We start from the raw sequence: 18,135 nt of genomic DNA on the forward strand, positions 1-18,135 counted from the left end.
TAGAGAGAATTTCAACAAATATAGCAACAGCAACAACAAAAAAATCCAAAATACATTATCTGCCCTAGCTTTGAGAATTTATCACAGACCGCAATTGGTTGTTTTCACATTTCTGTTTGGATAAAAAGAGCAAGCTTCAAGGAACAAGGATGCTGTGTGGCAGATGTCTGCAGAGAGCTAGGCCACCTCTGTCCCCCTGCTTCAACTCTTTATGCTAAGCTAAGCTAATCGCCTCCTGGCTCCAGCACCATATAAACGCACAGATATGGTCGTGTTATCAATCTCCTCATCTCACTCTCGGCCAGAGAGAAAACAGGCGTATTTTTTTTTTCTAAACTGTCCGTTTGCCTGCATGTACTGTATGTGCCTGTCCGCTTCAGCTGAAAGGATTTCTAATGTTGTCGCTCAATCACAACATACAGAATAGGCTGCTACACAGAAAAGCCCATGCATCCTGGTCTACAGACTGATTCAGTCTTGTACACTGAAAGAATTCAGGACCCCTCACATCCATCTACTGTCAGGGGCCCCAAACCTCCTAGCAGCGCCCCTGCAGGACATAATACACTCCTGTACTCTCTGTGAAAACCTCAGCACACTTTCAGTGCCTCTGAACAATGTTGCCAATATACCACTGACTGACTGAATGGGTGCCTGGATGACTGATGCACTGATTTCTGAGGCCGTGTGTGTGTGTGTGTTTTCTGACAGATGAATAAACGTGCAGATGATATTAAGAACCAAGCTGAGTTGATGATTATTGCAGTAAATGTGTGTCTCGTGTGTTCTCCTCCACAGCTCGGCTCGTACCGCTCCGGGGGAAATAACCGTTCTGTTAGCGGATGCTGTTATTGGCTCACAGGGAGAAGATGCCCTACATCGCCTAGTTTCCACTGCGCTGATAGCCAGGCTTTACTCGTTATTCTTGAAATCACTTCTGGCAAGAAAGCTGTTCTTGTGCCCCTAGTAGTTTGTTTGTTTGCCTGTCAGCAGGATATCGCACAAACCTAATGAACAGATTGCCAGAAATTTGGTGCACTGGCCTCAGTTTTAAGTTAGTTTTTAGTGAGGATCCACAAGCTTGGATTTCTGCCACTGGATGACTCGTATTTATTTGCAACTAGGAAATCTGTGCTTCCACTGGGCCTGTGCTCGCCAGTATGGAGTATTGGCTCAATAGATGTCTGTCCAGCTTCCTAATTATTCAGTATTGCCACTTTTAATGAATGTATAGGTACTAATGGTGCAGTTATTGTGAGTATTGGGGCAAAATCGGACAGTTTCATTTTCAAACGAGCAATAAGACGAGGCAACAATCCGCAGCTGGTATTGGAAGAACATGTTTAGTCACAAAGCTGCTGGATAAAAGGTTTGATTTCTGCCCTTGTCTTCAAAATCCTCTGTACATAGATGCACAGCTATCAGGGCTACATTTTTAAAATGATTCACACTCCTTAATTACAGTTAATTTTTAATATTGCATGGGATTTTTGCAGCTTGATGTTAATGATCTCTGCATAATTTGTGTCACGTAAAGCTGCAGGTGGATTGCTGCTGGAGTACAGCACCTGTTTTGTTCAGTTCTGAAGGACCGGCTCACAATTGTGTTCCAGAAAGGCTCAATAAGCAAAAGTGCTTTAAACAGACAGTTAAAGTAGATGATTGACAGTTGTCTCTTCACTCAGACATCAGTATGAACCCTTCCTATGGAGCCATTTGATAAAATTATACCGCCACTTGTTTCATTAGCTTTCAATTGGTCTGATCTGTTAACTGGAAAAATAATGCAGTTGTTCAGGACACAATTATTTCTTTAACTATACAATAAAATTAGTATCTGAACAAATGTACAGCCAGAATGGGGCCATGCAAATACTCAGCCAGACTTTAAAGTATATCAAATAGACAGAGGACTGAAAGCACCTTTACATCTAGTTTACATAGTAGATCATGAAGATATTAAAGAGACATTGAGTAACATCATCACTTAGGCCTTCTGACTTGTGACCGCGAAACCAGTTCACCTAAATGGAAGGCACAGTTACACCTATGTGGTTCCTGCAATGACGTCAAAAAATCTGCAGTGAAAATAGTTCTGTTGGTCTGACACCTATCTGGTTGGGCTCAATTGGTTTACTGCAGGTGTTTTCTTGAGTCAGATTTAGCAGTGAAAACCTCATATGTGTACGTGGTCAAAAAGTTCAATGAGATATCAAAACACTGCTCGCTGCTGCTGTACTGCTTTCTGTGGGTTTGTGCATGCTGCACCTGTGACCACAACCCAGTCACTGATGTCACTGCAGGTTTTTTCCTTCCACAAATGATGGGGTTTCATGAGGCCACACATGCAGCTTTCTGGTCCATGTAGTTTAGTTTGGATTTAAAAGCCTTTTAGTGACAGGGGTGTTGTCTTTTGGTTTATTGCCGAGATTGTTCTGGAGAAGGTGTGGAGAAACATTATCATTCAATTGTGTTTTTGGCCACCTGTGAATTTAAGGCCATTATTCACTGTTAACTCTGTTTTTGGTCTCCACCAACTCCAGGATATCTGACTTTTAAGTAGCCCTGTGTTAGCATACATTCAGGCAGAGGTAACCACAGGTTTGTCAAAAATATAGTTAACCAGCCATATTTGAAAAATCCAAAAGATCATTTAAAAACATGCTGGTCTGGTGGTATTTCCTGAATCCCCATAGACTCCTTTAAAGGTCCAGTGTGAAGGATTTTGGGGGATCAATTGGCAGAAATGGAATATAATACTCATAATCATGTTTTCTTATTCTGATAATATCATTGTTGTTTTTGTTACATTAGAATGAATATGTCTAGAGAGGCAGCGGGTCCTCTTCCATGGAGTCTGCCATGTTGCCCCGCCATGTTTCTACAGTAGGCCACTGTGAATACAGTGATCTATGTGGAGTTTATTGAAATACTGGCAGCTAAAGACTCCAGTATGTCGCTAAGTCTGTCTGAGCAGGTAATGTCCAGTGAGCTTTAGAGCATTTTCACTGAAACAGCTGTCTGCTGAGGCCAAAATGGCACTGTTAGAGCGGTGTTAGCTAAACAATGAGCTGATGCAGATTCAGATGATAATTAGGCTCCTCACCCTGTCCAACATCTTTCAAATTGTCACATTTGTGTTATATCTCACATGTACCAGCAAAGGCTTGACAGCCACAAACAGATGCCCAGTCCCCAATTCCAGTCCTCCAGGCCCTGTGTCAGAAGGACAAACAGTTGTTTAGACATTTATGAGGAAGTGATGACCCCTGTGTGGAAACTGGGTTTTTCCTGGAAGAGACACAGGAACACACACACACACACACACACACACACACACACACACACACACACACACACACACACAAATAGACTGCAATGGAGAGGGCCAGTATGTTTTGGCTTAGTATGAAAGACAGCTGTAGATTTCCGATCATGTCTCAGACTGCCTGGGGACATGCAACAGCGGTCTTTGTTCCACTGTTATGACAGAACAGTGGAGGAAGGGAGGGAATCATTTAAAAACAGGAAGTCAATCAGAGTGTGGATACAAAATGCCCAATAAATATCCACAGGGTGTCCTTTGAAAGGAATTAAAAAGTGTATATATGGTGCATGTCTGAAGAATAGGGGTTGAAAATGCCCCTACGCCCGTATAGAATGTTTAAGTTTACCAGTCTGAGGCTAAAAGATTGTCCAGTGGTCTTTGCAACTGATATGACACAGATGACATTTGCTGATTTAAAAAAACAAGACCAATTAAAAAAGAACAATTAAACCTTCAAAGCCACTGTGGTTACAGTCCCATCTGGAGTTTATTGAAAAGATTATCCTTTACAATGTCAAAGTGCACTTTTATCTCATAACTGTATATAAGTCATAGCTCATAGCTCTAAGGAGGAAGTGGGGAAAGTGCCATTGCTCCTCTGCCACTTTACACTCCTGGCCCACATCTGTTTTAAGACCACTGTATCCCAGTTTCAATCATTCCCGTCCATGCCGAGATATTAGGTAAAGCGAGAGATCATCTTGCGATGGGATCACACCAGCTGTGCCGCCAAATCAGTGTGTATGGTGGAATGAAACACGACATGAGAAAAGTGAGTTGAGTTGAAACAGGTGAACTTTGAAAGATTTATTCCGCATGTCTATCCATCTTCACATGGTCAGCTTTATCAGGGAAATATTCTCGTTTGATACAAGGAATGTATAACACTAAACACGGTGAGTGAACGTAGACTGTGTCATTATTGGCAAGAGACAAATGATGAGTTGTTTGGCACGAACAGGTGTGTAGTTGAGATCAAAATAAGAAGATGAGTGTGGTCCAACCCATGAGTACAGAGTACTCATGTATTAATGCAGTTATGACTATTGAGCACTCATGGGTAAGAATGTCGACATGTTGACGGTGTGATCCCATTGCAAGATTGTCTCTAGTTTAAGCAAAGTTTTAATGATTTCAGCCTCTCAGATGTGAATATTTGCTGGCTTTCTTAGTCTGATGTGACAGTGAGAGGACTATGTTTAGGTTATGGAGAAAACAAGACTTCTGAAGATGTCACCTACAGCTCTGGGAACTTATGATGGGAATTTTTTACTATTGGCTCATTTCACAGCCCAAATGATTAATTGGTTTATAGAAGAAATAAGCGGTAAATTGATTGAAAACGAAAACAATCATCAGCTGCAGCCCCACTAGGTATCCTAATGGTAACAGGAGAGGAAGCTTGGCTTCAGTATAAACACTCTGACCTGGTTCAAAGACGCCACACTGGGTGATTTTCTGTGAAAGATTTTACATCTTTGCATCCAGAGCTGCAAACAAATAACAATTTTCACTAATGCACTGTTTGACTGTATGTTTGATTACTGAATGATAAAGCATGTTTTCATAGAACCAGAAGGGAATCTCATGTAAAGTTACTTGACATCTTGTTATTTATCGCCCTCTGTTGGTCATGACACAGTATGACATGCAATGCCATTTTGTGAATGACTGTAAAGCCTCAGTAAATATTTAGTTTGAAAATTTTGATTTCTGACAGAGAGACGTGGCATTTTTTTGTGCTTAGCTTTTTCATATCAACTCTGACTTAATTTGTTGGCCGTCTGTAGCAAAAGACAATGAAGCCTGTAATGCTTGTCATGTACTGATTCAAACTGTGCTGAGATGATGTTCATTTAAAAACATGCTCCACACCATTGTTTTGTATATGTTTGCATTCATGTGCATTTTTAAGCGTGCAAACGGGCAAAATTGGTTGACACCATTCCCTTTGTGGCTGGTGGTCAGTGGCTGGAGGACTAGGTCGGGTTGTCCTCATAGAGAGGGCAGAGACTGTCCTGAAAGTGTGAGCCTGAACCAACTGACAGTCTGGCAAGGCAGACCCAGCAGAATCGCTGTTTACACCTAGAGCACGTCATGATGTTACATCCTCTGTCTTTCTGCAACACAAAACACAACAATGTATGCATTAGCAAACACACAGCGGTCTAAAACCGGCAGAAACACTACTTTCTGGAAACACATGACTCAACACAAGCTCACGACTTCATGTCTTCACGTGTGCAAGTCAGTCCAAGCAGGTGAACAAGTAAATACCTGTATTCTGGAGAAGCAGTGAGGACAGTTCTTGCAATTGAAGGTCATCCAGTCCTCGCTCAGATACTTCTCCATAATGACCAGCAATATGTTGCGGCCATATCTGCTCTCCAGAAGGCGCCGCCTCTGCTTACTGCCACCGGCATAGTCATCCCACAGAGCCATCATCCCCTCTGAGACACACACAGCAACACAGAGCACTGCTTCAGTGACATTCTCTTTTATGACCAACAGTTCAAAACCCAAAAGGTTTGAAACTTCTGAGCACAACGGACGAAGACAAGAAGTGCATCCTCACAACAGAAAACTGGAACTAGAGAATGTGAAGCATTTTTATTGAAAAATGACTTTAATGATGAGCAAAACAGCTGCTGATTAATATTCTTTTCAGCTCTATTTGTGAGGGATGAAAATGGTGTGTGTGCTGAACACGTTTTAAAAAAATAAGATAAAAAATTCAGGCTATTAATAAACACAAAAATACAAACACACGCACACACACTTGCGTACCTCGCGACTGTGGCAGGTCTATTTTGCCTTGCTGTGTGTCACTTCCTTCTACTACTTTTTCCACGCTCTTCTTGGCCTGACAGTCCTCTGGTCCATGGTAAGTCTTTTTGCACAAGACGCAGAAGGCGAAGCCACACACAGAGCACATCGCTGCGTTGCTGGACTGAATGACGGCCGAACCACAGGACTGCCGAGGACAGTACACCACATCTAAGAGGCACACACACACACAAACACACGACACATGACAGACATGAAATGAACCAAACAAATAAAGAGACAGTTTAATAGACTCCTGTGCAATGACCAATGATAAAGAATCTTGGACATCCCAAGAGACGCTGCTATTATAGTGAAAGCGAAACACACCAGCCATACAGTCCAGAGTGCTCTGCAGCAGGAGACGATCATAGCGGCTGAACAGCTCCTCCCCCACCAGACTCTTCACCTACCAAACATCAAAATACAGCAGCAAAGAGGGCAGAAACAGACAGTGTACGTCAGGGAAGTCAGTTCATTGAGATGAAAATGCAACAGTGTGTTTTATTGTGTTTTATTGAGCGACAGCAATATATCTGCAGATAGCAGCTTACTGCAGATGTGATGGTCTTTGTCTAAATATGTGCATATAATATCTCCAGTAGTGGAACGTATCTCAACTACTGTACTTGAGTACAATTTTGAGGTAGTTGTAGTTTACTTGAGTGCTTCCATTTTAAGCTACTTCACACTTCTACTCCACTACATTTTAGAGGAAAACATTTTAATTCTTTTACTCAAGTCTATTTATTTCAACAGCTATAGCTGACTAGTTGTTATAGATAAAAATGCCCAACACTACATAAAGAGTAGCTTAAATTTGCTGCTCAATCTGCAGCATTAAAGGTCTACTTAAAAGTTAATGCATCAACAATGATGATCCAATAATATAATATAATAATAGAAACTCTATTTTGCCTATTTAGTCATTTCACTCTTGATACTTTAAGTACACTTAAATAATACTTTTAATAACATTTTGAATGCAGGCCTTTTACTTGTCATGGATATTCAAATTATAGTATTGCTACTTTTACTAATGTATTCTTCCTTGGCCGGCATCCCGGTGCCACACAATGCGAGACAGACCTTCAGGAAGTAGGTGCAGTTGGCAGAGAGAGCAGACAGACAGGTCAGGACTGTACCTGTGCAGGTGTAGGAGTGGCGGTGCAGTCTGCCTGAGGACAGGTGACACCCCGGACATTCCCCTCTTTTATCTGGAGCTTACAGAACTGGGCGAGACAGGCCTGGCAGAAGATGTGGCCACACTCAGGCAGCTGCACACAGTCTGAACCGAGAGAGCTCATAAAACACACACCACAGTCAAACACTGTAGTGGCAAACTGCTTCTGTCGCTGGGTTGCATCATAGATCAACAGCTGGGACAGGAGAGCTTGTGATGGAGTTAGGGAGAGACCAGAGGGGGTTTGGTCTCCATTTGGAGGGGGTTCTCTCAGGTGGATCGGCAGAGAGGCAGCTCCTTGGTCACTGTTATGTAGTGGGCCCGAGGAGCTGGAGGGAAGCAATAGCGGGGCTGAAACACTTCCCTCGCGTAAGAAATCTTCCTGGTCACTTTGATCAGACTGAGCGACTGGAAGAGGCTTTGATTTGCCTGCTGCTGATGACAGATCATTCCGGTGGTCGGCCTTAAACTCTGAGGTCTGGAGGGTGTGTTCATCCCTCACATCTGACGCCTGTGATATTTGGTTAAAATCATTGGAAGTCATTTGATTTGGCCCTGAATCTGGGCCATCCTGGCTGACTTTGCTGTGGTGGAAGGTTGAATTACTTTCGCGAGCCTTGCAAGAGTCTACTGCCACAGCTCCCTGAGAGTCCGTGCCGCTCAACTCTGAGGTTGAAGGTGCAGAAAGGTCTGGTTCACGTGGATCTGAGACATTACAACTTTTAGTATCTGTGGGTCCTGAGTCAGAAGTGTGTTGACTATTCTTTGGTTCTGAGAGTGCAGCATCCTGGGAGCTGTGTTCATCAGAGGGAAGCTCCAGCAGATTATGGATGTCCAGGAACTTGAGAGCATCTTCTTTAAGAAACTGTACCCAGGTGAAGAGCACCACAGCGCCTCCAGTGGCCTGGTAGAGCTCAGAGAGCTGATCGCCCAGTGCAGAGAGCTGCAGGGAGAGAGGGCAAATACACTGATGTAATTTTTATTGAACCTCTGCAATCTGCATTTATCTGTGTGCGTGTGTGTGTGTGTGTGTGTGTGTGTGTGTGTGTGTGTGTTCGTGACACACACTGGCAGGCTGTAAATGCAACCAGAAATGTTTTAAGTGACCCACATTGCTTCTACTGATTACCTGTGTGTGTGTCAACCAAGTGCAGGTGAGGGTGAAGGAGGGAGGGGAGGAGGATGGGTAGTCCTCAGGGAGTTCAAAGGTCAGAAGCAGAGGAGGGAGGAACAGCATCTCATACTGCCTCAGCGTTTCACCTCAGGAAGAAAAACAATAAGACAAATAAATACTTCAAGAAGCATTCCTGGTTTCAGTATTCTTTCACTGTCAGCCTGGGGCAGACACTGACCTGATCCACTTATGTCACTTAATTTCAGGCTGTTTTTTAATATTCTTAATTTGAAAAAGAAAAACATGATGTTGTTTTTAAAAAAAAAAAACATGCAAATGAAGATTCTGCAGAGTATAAATCATATTTCTCTTCCTGTAAATAGCAACGTGATGTCCCTCCACTCAGCTGACTTACCTTCTTTCAGAGCCACCGTGAACTCCGCCGGCAGCTCAGCAGATACTCGGATTTCTCCGGCAGCCTTCGATTCATCCCGGACGAACTCCTCCGAGCCAAAGATACTGAGGAGGGCGAGCAGTTCGTCTTCCTGCTCTTCCGCGTCCGCATTCATGACTCCAGGCGAGCGCTGATTAAAAAAAACTTCACCTCCTCCTCGCACTGTTTGTGTGGCTGCTCCCTCGAAGAAGTTGAATCAGTTTGATTCCTGCTGGAGTTGAGTTGCCTTTAGGTGTTTCAGTCGGCGAACAATGACTGACTTTTGGAAGGTCCTCTCTGAGTCTTGTTTGGTCGCTGGGAGTGTGTCCAGCCTGCTCCTCTCTATGGTTGTCCGTCCCTCTGTTGACTCATGTGAGTCTGATGCAAAGCTCAGCAAACAGCAGCAACGTCAGTTTACAGTGCCACTCTTATGCAAAACAAGCCATTACTAGTCATGAGCCGTTTAAGGTCATCGCGTTAAACGCACCTTTCTTTACGCAAAGAACCACTGTGGTGTTGGCTTGAAGATCTGGCTGATACTTCCCAACAAAAACAAGACATTTATTGGACTTTTGCATTTACAGTAAAAAAAATAATCTGGATAATAAATACATTTATAGCCATTGTAGTACAGAGTACAAACAGTGGTGGAATGTACTTAAGTGCTAAAAGTAGTTCAGTCGAGTATTTCCATTTAATACTAGGCCTACCTCGTACTCCACTACATTTATTTGACAGTTGTAGTTAGACTACTAGTTCCTTTCCGATTCAGATGTTACATAAAAAACACATAATATTACAAAGCACTATGCTTTGTTACAGATTAAACCCTTCAGTTTTGAAACCTATCCCGCCCCATTAATTATCTCACAATCCTTCAAATTTATCTTGTGTTCCTGACCCCTGCACGACTCACTGGACTAAAATACCTACCAGTACATGAAATAGTTGCTTACAGTTTGCTTGTAATATTTCGATACTTTCACTTAAGTAAGATTATAAATGCAGGACCTGTTGTTGTATTTTTACGTTGTTGTACGTGCATGTAAGTAATCTGGGTACTTCTTCTACCACTGAAAATAAGGCCCAATTGCAGTCTCTTCCTTCAGGCACACACAAACTCCTCATTCAGTAGATCACTTTATAGCCTACAGAAAATGTCAGATTAATCTCTGCCTGCAAGCCCATAGAGAGCCATTCATTCCACACCACAATAGATAATCGAATCCAAAGTACACTGTTATCTTATTTGCTTCAAACCTATTGATGATGCAGGTGTAGTATTTGTCCTGAGGGTGGTGCTCCAGGAAAGGCCCTTACAGCTGACAGTGTTTGGCTCTCCCAGGGGGAGCTGTGACAACAACAAATCTGTATCTGTGCAGGGAATAAATGTGCTCAGTACAATGGATTTTAATATGTGTTGTGTGTAAATGGAAAACATGGCCTGATGGTGGTGGTGCTATGAAACATTCACAGGCTCACTTGAAGCAGTCAACCTCTTGGTATCATAAATAGCAAATGTCATAAGCTACCCAGTGGAAAAGTTATCATTCTAGCACTGGACCAATGCACTCAACTGGACCTCCTCCATGACAACTGAGATGCCTCCAACTGCTGATTAAGACCTTGAGATGCAGTTTAAAGCCTTGAGTTGAGATTTTATTTTCATTTGTCAAACTACTGTTAATAGTGTTATAGTCAGATTGTTTGTATGTAAAACACATCATATGCAAAAATCTGGTACAGATTGTGTATATATATGTGTATATACGCATATATTTGGCAATAGCACAGATAGGGACAGATGTTATTAGACAAAGACTATTATAAATAGGAGAAATGATGATGGCACAAAATATTGTCATCACGGTTCAGTCAGTATATACAGTTCAGACTCAGGATGAGAGAAAAAATGAGGTAACAGAAGTACATTGTTACATTAGACAGAAAAGTTGTACTTCAGCTGTAACTCAGTGTGTGAAAGCGTTAGCGTCCATCAGTTGTAGCTGTAGTTTTCATTCTGGTTGATGTGGCTCTCCAAGACCTCCTCTGCCATGCTCGGGGGCTCGGGGACTGTTTTGGATTTCAACAGGGCAGTCAGGGTCCTGGGGCCTCTTTGGCTTTTAAACACAGCACTTTTCTGGATGCCTTTAGCAGATGCTGGATTGTGACAGACAGATAGATAAAAATATTAACATGCTCTGTTCATCCAAAAGATAAAACCAAAATAATATTTATGTAATCTATCCCACAGATATCACAGATTCAAACCATTATGGCAAAGCTACACACTGTCAATTCATTTGAAAGCTTATTATTGATATTTGTGGTCTGAGCTTCGGTGCTCCTGGGGGACGGTTTGGGGGCTGGTGTTGTTTGGGCTTGCCGGGTTGTAACTGATTCCCACCTGACACCCGGACACACTCGTCCTTGTGTCGTTCATCCCATGCCTTCAGTTTGCAGGTCCTGGAGCAGTAGAAGACCTTGTGGCAGCGGCTACAAGCAGTGAGCTTCACAGACACAGAGCGACCGCACTGATAGCAGAACTTAAAAACTGGCTTCCTAAAAAAAAGATTCACACACAGAGTGTTGGAAAAAGGCTCCTGAAAGATCTGTTTCCTATGACTCTCTTGACTAAAGTTTGACAGGGAATAGAGAAACAAAAGGACAACACACAGTTGTTGTACATGAGTGTGGGTGTATGTACCTGTGTTTTTCTGTTATGGGTGGTAAGCTTTCACAGCTGGGGAGGGGTAACCTCTCTGTGCTACTGGTACCTGTTACATAAATACAGCACACACACACACACACACACACTGTGATTTACAGCCATACTCAAACACACAAAATAATAGCCATGTGTTTGTTCTGACCACACAATCGTTCCCTCTCTAAGTTCTCTCGCTCCCTCTGGCCAGCAGTTCGTCTCTGCAGATCTCCCATCATGCTCAGCAGCTGGCGCCGTGCTTTGAATATTTCCCTGTCCCGCATATTCAGAGCGTGGTATGGAGTGTTGGCAATGTGCACGTCCTACACAGTAAGATATGACATATGGACAGCTGTTCAGATTAAGTAATAATGTATGAGTGCAAATGTATATTCCATTGGAACACATGCAGGGGACAAAATATTAGAAACATCTCTCAATATAACACAGTCCAGTTCAAATCTACCCCCAAAACTAAACCTCATAATATTAACAAAAGTATGATTTACTGCAAGGCTTTTGGATTTGACTGAATTTAACTGAAAAGCATGCAGTGTTTTCACAGTTGGTGTGTTACCTGGTTGAAGGAGTGGTGTGCGTAATCGACTGCAGTTCCCACAACATCGCCCACCATAACCGGCATCAAGATGTCAGCACCAGCCTTAGCTAACATGTCCAACTACATCAAAGACACACACACACACACACACACACACACACACACACACACAACTAAATCTTACACTTTTTAATGACTCATTGTTTTCTATTTTGAAAACTGTAGCACTGGCAGACACCACAATAATGTTTCAATTAATTTCAATTGACTTCAATTAACTGTGGAGGACTTTGGATTTGGGTGTTTCACGTTCTCAAAGAAAAATTGTCTCCGCACACCTGTGTGCAGACAGCGGAATGAAATGTCTTTCTGACCTATAATTATGGCTATTTGTCTGTGTGTGTGTGTGCTTGTGTGTGTACCATCTTAGCTCTGTTGCCACCCAAGTGGTAGTTGATGTTGGCGAGGGCGCAGAGGGCACTGCCCACCCCGCGGGCCAGAGGGATGTTGGGATTTGCACCCCCGTTCAACAGCTCCTCCACCGCCTGGCAGAGAAAAGAAAAAGGTCCAGGACAAAGTACGGGTTTTGTGCTTAAGTGTGTGTCTGTGTAGGGGTGGGGAGGTGTACCAGCTCATTCCCAGTCGCTATAGCCAGGGAGAGAGGTGAGTGTCCACTCCAGAGGAGGTCTGTGCTGGCTCTGTGGGAGAGCAGCAGGGCCACCACCTTACTGGCATTCTGCAAAAAAAACAACCACACAAATATATCCTTAGCCAGATTACTACCTAACATTTTCTAGAATAAATTAAAGCGGTAGTAAAGCAAACATAATATAATAATTACAACAAATACCTTGGGCTCATTGCACAGTGTGTGTGTCTGACGCACATTCTTAGATAAATTAAGTCAACATGGTTGGTTGTCATGTGTGCAACATGCTGCGGATTAGAACAGTCATGTTTCATCAGTGGTGGTGCACGTAGGTGTGAGTGTGTGCATGCATGTATGCACTGACCCGGTAGTCACTGTCTCTCTGGCAGGCCACGTGCAAGGCTGTTCGGCCTCCTTCATTGAGAAGTGGCATCTCAGTGGCACTCAGGGGTTGTTCCTGGGTCTTCAGGAAAATCTAAAAAACAGAAATCCTCTCAAAATTGAAAGTCTTTTCTTACTCGTTCAGCTGTCACCTCAACAATTACTACTAAAGACCTGAAAAGGCTTAAAGGACAGAAACCCACACCTTGTCTGGCTCATAGATCTCATTCTGGTCACATGCCCGTGCGTCTGGGTCAGTGGCAGCGTGGAGCAGCAACTCTGTGATTCTGGGACCTGCTGGACCCGGCAGTGCTGCAGCTACATGCAGGGGATACAGACTTTTCCTCTAGAAAAAAGGACGAGAGGAATTTTATAGTTTGTGGAAATGATGCAAAGGGGTTTGAGTTTCGAGGCTCTCTCCTTTCAGTAATTTTGTTTAAATCTGAACAAAAATTGATCGCAAAAAATAGGCCCCCAATAAACTGATGATGGTTTCCACCAAAAAGATTCCTTTTGCAAGTACAAGAAATAATTTCCTGCCTCAGGGGGAAGGGGAATGTCAGTGCGAGCTCCACACAGCAGCAGCCTCCTGACGGCCTCAGTGTCACCCGCCATAATGGCTAAAAAGAGGACGGGCATGGGGAGCCTGGATGTGTTGGGGTCAGCTCCCCGCTCCAGTAACAGCTTCAGGGTGTTCAAACGCACACGGTGTCTGGTCAGTCAGGCACACAACACATCAAATTCACACACTGACGCACCAACAAAATCTGTGTCATCAGAACAGAACAGTCACAACAGCACATGACAGAACTGACTCGATGTTCATGGCAGCCATTTTGCATACAGTCGCCTGTGTGTCAGAGCGTTGAGGAATCCCGGTGCGACTCGGCACTTCTGCGGAGCGCTGCATCGCGTCCTCTGTGACCTGGATACTGTAGCTGCTAATGGAGCAGGCGGAGTCAAAGGTGGGTTTTGGGGTCAGTTCTTTGTCTCTGCCCTGCTGCAGACAGAGAGTGGAGCAGACAGCAGTGAGTTCAAACAGCTATCAAACCAGTCACAGGACGGGATCTCTGTGCTTTATACCTGAACTCTTCCCACCGCCTGAGCTCGCCATTCCTTCCACTGCACACTGCCCACTGCCATGTGACCGTCCAACACCTGGATTGAGCGCTCTACACCTGGCACGCCTTCACTTCCTCTCTCCTTTACATCCTCCTCATCAATATTCCTTACTCTCTTCTCCACATCTTCCTCCACCTCCTCTCTCACCCCCGTATTCGCTTTTCTCTCTGTTTCTCTCCTCTCACCAAGCAAAACATCCTCCTCTTTGTCTTCTCTCTTCTTAAATCCTATTTCCACCTCACTCTCTCCATTTTCCAACATTTGATCACATCTGCTCTCTATCTGTCTTTCCTCCCCTTCGCTCTCTTTCTCATCCTCCCTCCAACTATTTTCTTCCTCTCCTTCCCATCCACCTCCCTCTGTCTCTTTTCTCTCCTCCTGCGGTAGGTGTTCAGTGTCTGAGGGCGTCTCAGGCTCACTCAGGCCAGACGAGCGTTCAGTGATGAGCTCACTGTAACTGGACACTTTACTGCTGTGATGTAAGATGTGCTCTAGTTCTTCTGCTGTCCTGAAAATACCACAACAAAAAAATCTATAAACACATCATTTTCAAGACCATTATCAGGCACTCAATTCTTAATAGTGGCAGCTGTGTATAATAGGACACACAACATATAGTTTCTGCAGAATAACATATGAGGGAGGTGATATCCGCTACATTCTTACTGGTCAGAAAGGTGACTCTGGTTGGTCTGGCTGCTCAGGGTTGGGTTAATGGTCTCAGGTCTGTAGTTAAACCCAGGTGTGTCTGTAGTGAAGTCCACTTGGCTGATCTGGCGATTATTCTCACATGTGGAAGGGGACCTCAAAACCTGATGACACATCACAGGACAAGCTGTTTCATATATGTGAACCACAGGATATAGAGGTGATGAGGAAACACAGAAAAATGCAACATTAAGTAGAATCTTACCTGAGCTTTGGCGAGCGGTTCAGCAAAAGTCGTGTTCAGAGACTGAAAAGGATAGTAGAGGACATGACACACGGCCAGCGCAGACATGTCTTCACAGTTCAGCTTGTCAACATCAGCACCCATATCCAACAAGAGATGGATCACATCATTATGGCAGTTTACCTGACAGGTACAAGAAACAAGACACAACAATCAGAGAGTCACATGAGACAGAAACCAACAACAACAACAAACCTTTGGATCTTTCATTTAATCTAATCTATTTATTTTGTTGTAACTGTAATCGTTGAATATCTGACTCCATTGTAGTTTTTTCAACCTAGACTGGATTCCAATTAAAGAGCAAAAGAAAAAACAACTGAATCAATCAACAACATTGGAAAAAAGACTTATAATGTGTTACAGTGGCAGCAATGAGTGCAGTGTGTCCCTGTGAATCTGCTACATCAGGGTGGACCAAACCGGTCTGAAGGATCTGTGACACCGCCTGCAGCTCCCCTTGGGAGGCGTGCTGGATCAGCAACTCTGAACTGACTTCTAAAGGTCCTTTAAGACCAAAACTTTCCCTGTTCAGAGAACGAACAGCTGCCACGTCCCAGCCCACATGTTCAGCCTGTATTCTGAGAGACGCACACACACAAATACAAACATATTAGCAAACACATTATTCCAGCTTGCTTGCAGTGTGTTTGCAGTCATACATGTAGGTGGTGTCTATGTTTTTTCTTTTACTCAATACTGGTGCCAGTACAATATGTTTTGCTATCAATACTCATGCAACACTTTCTTGATGTATGACCTGTGTCTGTGCATGTGAGCCTCCATGCGGGCTTGTAAGAGCAGGGTGGAGAGTGGGTCTCGCTCATAGCCTTTGTGCGGATACGTGTCTGGCTCCCACAGCTCGCCATAAAAGTGCTGATCCAACTCTCTTCTTCGGCCAGGGGGCAGCGGTAAGTGGTCGCCATCTGTTGAGTAATTCTCAATGCCAGGGGGAAGGATAAAATTCTCTTCTGACTGCAGATCTCCATCCATATCCACCTGAGGAGGAAGAGGAATTAGCTGATCTGTTCTGAGTTAAGTCACAAAGCTCACATAGTAAGCAGCACTTCACCTTACAGTCGGTTCTGGCTTCTGTCTTTAGACCACCAGTGGGAGGCTGGTGAGGAGAAGAGAGGAGGACAGCAGTCAATTAAGGATCTTTTGCAAATGTATATATATTTAGTGACAATTAACTGAATTTGTTTATGTTTTACAGGTGCAATGAAGTCTTTCTGGTATATTCTGGTAGTTAGAAGAGATGTTTTGCGACTGAGTCAAACCTGGTTGAGGCTTTTCAACGATATATATGTGAAAATGAAGTTGCTTTAGCCTGGTATACCTGTTCACCTGTGGGTGAGACAGCAGCCAAGCATGTACCTGAGTCAGAGAATCTGTGGCATCAGCTGGATCCACGTGGGCAGCATATTCAGGAAAGCTCTTCAGGCTGAAGGCATCTTCTACCGAGAAACAGAGCTTAAGCAGGCGCTGTCCAAGCCACAGACCCACATCCTCGCGTCCATCTGAATAACTGATCACACCTGGACCAAACCTCTGGTCAGCACGGTACAAACCCTGAGAGGAGGGGAGAGGCCCGTTGCTACTGACTGATATTTAGAGACTAAACAAATCTGTCCACATGCTTGTCATCCAACCGCTTTACCTGGAAGGTGGCTCCATCAGGAAACAGCTGTTGTCCATATCCTTCCTTTCTGTTGAGGTAGAACTTGCCAGTGAATGTATGGCCTGTGGGCCAGCAGTACAGTCCATCCCCGTGCCTGTAGTCTTTGTAGAAAGAGCCCTCATAGTACTGCACAGAGCAGGGACATCAAACAGGAAAAACCGATGGGACACAATAAAAAATGGAATTATGTTTTCTATAAGCGTTTTCTGCCTTTCACATCCATTCTATTACCTCTCCGTTTGTCCAGGTGTACTTTCCCCTGCCGTGTTTTAACCCGTCCACAAATTCTCCCTCGTATCTGGATCCGTCGGGCCACTCCTGAACACCGAGCCCTTGTCGTTTCTCTCCGCCGCTTTCAGCTCCTCCGTGGCGGTCGCTTGGCCTCCCTGCCCCCGGCTGCGCACCTCGTCGCCCCGGGGCCGCCGCAGCACCTTCGCAGGTCGACAGCATTTGTTGAAATGATTCACCTGAGCTCACATGAGCACGACGACAGTGTAGAGTTACAGGAAGGGCTAGCTGAGGCGTTTCGAGGTTAAACTTCAAGTGTCAGAGGTCAGATTTGAGTTTTGACTTCGCTGTAAGCCCAGGTTGCCATGACGACAGGAGACTCCTGGGTGGGTGGAGTTGTCGCACATGCGCAAAAGAAAGACAGCGTGGGAAAGGTGGCAAGTGCTTTTATGTATTTCATTTTAGTTTTTTTTCTTTTTCCTATAACGCAAAATCATTTTCTCCACCGATTAAAGCAGCGCGATCTCGGCACAATACACTCCAAATACAAACACTGTTTTAACACACGTCTCCATTTAGTTAAGATTAACCATTCACCAAAATACCACTGCTTTGAAGGGTATTAAATATAGCCCATTTAATGCCCTTTTGTTCGTGATTCTAGTGTCCTTCAAATCGTCTGTGTCTGGTTTCCTTATAATTTCATTAGACTCAATTTACTAATTAAAGTTGCTCAGTTACTTACCAAGGAGTTTCTCGCCCTAATAAAAATTGGGTTTAGACACAGCTGCCTTGCTGTTATACATTAGAAATTAAGGATTCACGAATGAATTCTGTCACAACAAATACAGCCGAATCTTATTGAACCAAATTAAATGATAGGCACAAGTTAACTATATGTCATTCATCCCTATTTAGACACAAACAGCAGTGAAAACTGACATGAAAGTAGGTGATTGTCAGGGAGCAGGA

General features: G+C 43.8%; 2 protein-coding genes across 4 annotated transcripts; both read right to left on the bottom strand.

Moving 5' to 3' along the window:
- Nucleotides 1-3,747: 3,747 nt before the first annotated feature.
- On the bottom strand, nt 3,748-9,216 carry LOC143318286 (E3 ubiquitin-protein ligase RNF14-like). Its single transcript, XM_076726435.1, has 7 exons — nt 8,867-9,216; nt 8,467-8,597; nt 7,300-8,280; nt 6,485-6,563; nt 6,116-6,325; nt 5,606-5,778; nt 3,748-5,448 (listed from the first exon to the last, which is right to left on the bottom strand). The coding sequence occupies exons 1-7, from the start codon at nt 9,018-9,020 to the stop codon at nt 5,308-5,310; spliced, it is 1,869 nt and encodes a 622-aa protein (XP_076582550.1). The 5' UTR covers nt 9,021-9,216; the 3' UTR covers nt 3,748-5,307.
- A 1,310-nt stretch (nt 9,217-10,526) lies between these two features.
- On the bottom strand, nt 10,527-17,486 carry ankmy1 (ankyrin repeat and MYND domain containing 1). 3 transcript variants are annotated; one of them, XM_076721635.1, is made up of 20 exons: nt 17,167-17,486; nt 16,915-17,061; nt 16,632-16,826; nt 16,327-16,371; nt 16,015-16,253; nt 15,619-15,835; nt 15,216-15,377; nt 14,969-15,114; nt 14,264-14,810; nt 13,996-14,177; nt 13,721-13,892; nt 13,386-13,526; nt 13,164-13,274; nt 12,779-12,886; nt 12,573-12,695; nt 12,169-12,270; nt 11,758-11,914; nt 11,592-11,661; nt 11,292-11,446; nt 10,527-11,044 (listed from the first exon to the last, which is right to left on the bottom strand). In XM_076721635.1, exons 1-20 carry the CDS (start codon nt 17,383-17,385, stop codon nt 10,881-10,883), a joined length of 3,402 nt encoding a protein of 1,133 aa, XP_076577750.1. In that variant the 5' UTR covers nt 17,386-17,486; the 3' UTR covers nt 10,527-10,880. The 3 variants fall into 3 exon arrangements, 2 of the variants coding, with proteins under 2 accessions (XP_076577750.1, XP_076577749.1); XM_076721634.1 differs by having other exon boundaries at nt 13,996-14,180; XR_013075809.1 differs by lacking the exon at nt 10,527-11,044 and having other exon boundaries at nt 11,370-11,446; nt 11,763-11,914; nt 13,996-14,180.
- Nucleotides 17,487-18,135: the final 649 nt, after the last annotated feature.

The sequence above is a fragment of the Chaetodon auriga genome, chromosome 3, assembly GCF_051107435.1.
Source record: "Chaetodon auriga isolate fChaAug3 chromosome 3, fChaAug3.hap1, whole genome shotgun sequence".
Classification (NCBI taxonomy): Eukaryota; Metazoa; Chordata; class Actinopteri; order Chaetodontiformes; family Chaetodontidae; genus Chaetodon; species Chaetodon auriga.

What these genes read in the sequence shown, in the direction of transcription:
- ankmy1 (XM_076721634.1), bottom strand. Translation starts at nt 17,385, where the DNA reads ATGCTGTCGACCTGCGAAGGTGCTGCGGCGGCCCCGGGGCGACGAGGT. An exon ending in ACACCTGGACAAACGGAGAG is followed by an intron (nt 17,062 to 17,166) that starts GTAATAGAATGG and finishes TGCTCTGTGCAG; the next exon opens with TACTATGAGGGCTCTTTCTA. An exon ending in CACACCACTCCTTCAACCAG is followed by an intron (nt 11,915 to 12,168) that starts GTAACACACCAA and finishes CTTACTGTGTAG; the next exon opens with GACGTGCACATTGCCAACAC.
- LOC143318286 (XM_076726435.1), bottom strand. Translation starts at nt 9,020, where the DNA reads ATGAATGCGGACGCGGAAGAGCAGGAAGACGAACTGCTCGCCCTCCTC. An exon ending in CACGGTGGCTCTGAAAGAAG is followed by an intron (nt 8,598 to 8,866) that starts GTAAGTCAGCTG and finishes TTTCTTCCTGAG; the next exon opens with GTGAAACGCTGAGGCAGTAT. An exon ending in ACTGCTTCTCCAGAATACAG is followed by an intron (nt 5,449 to 5,605) that starts GTATTTACTTGT and finishes TTTGTGTTGCAG; the next exon opens with AAAGACAGAGGATGTAACAT.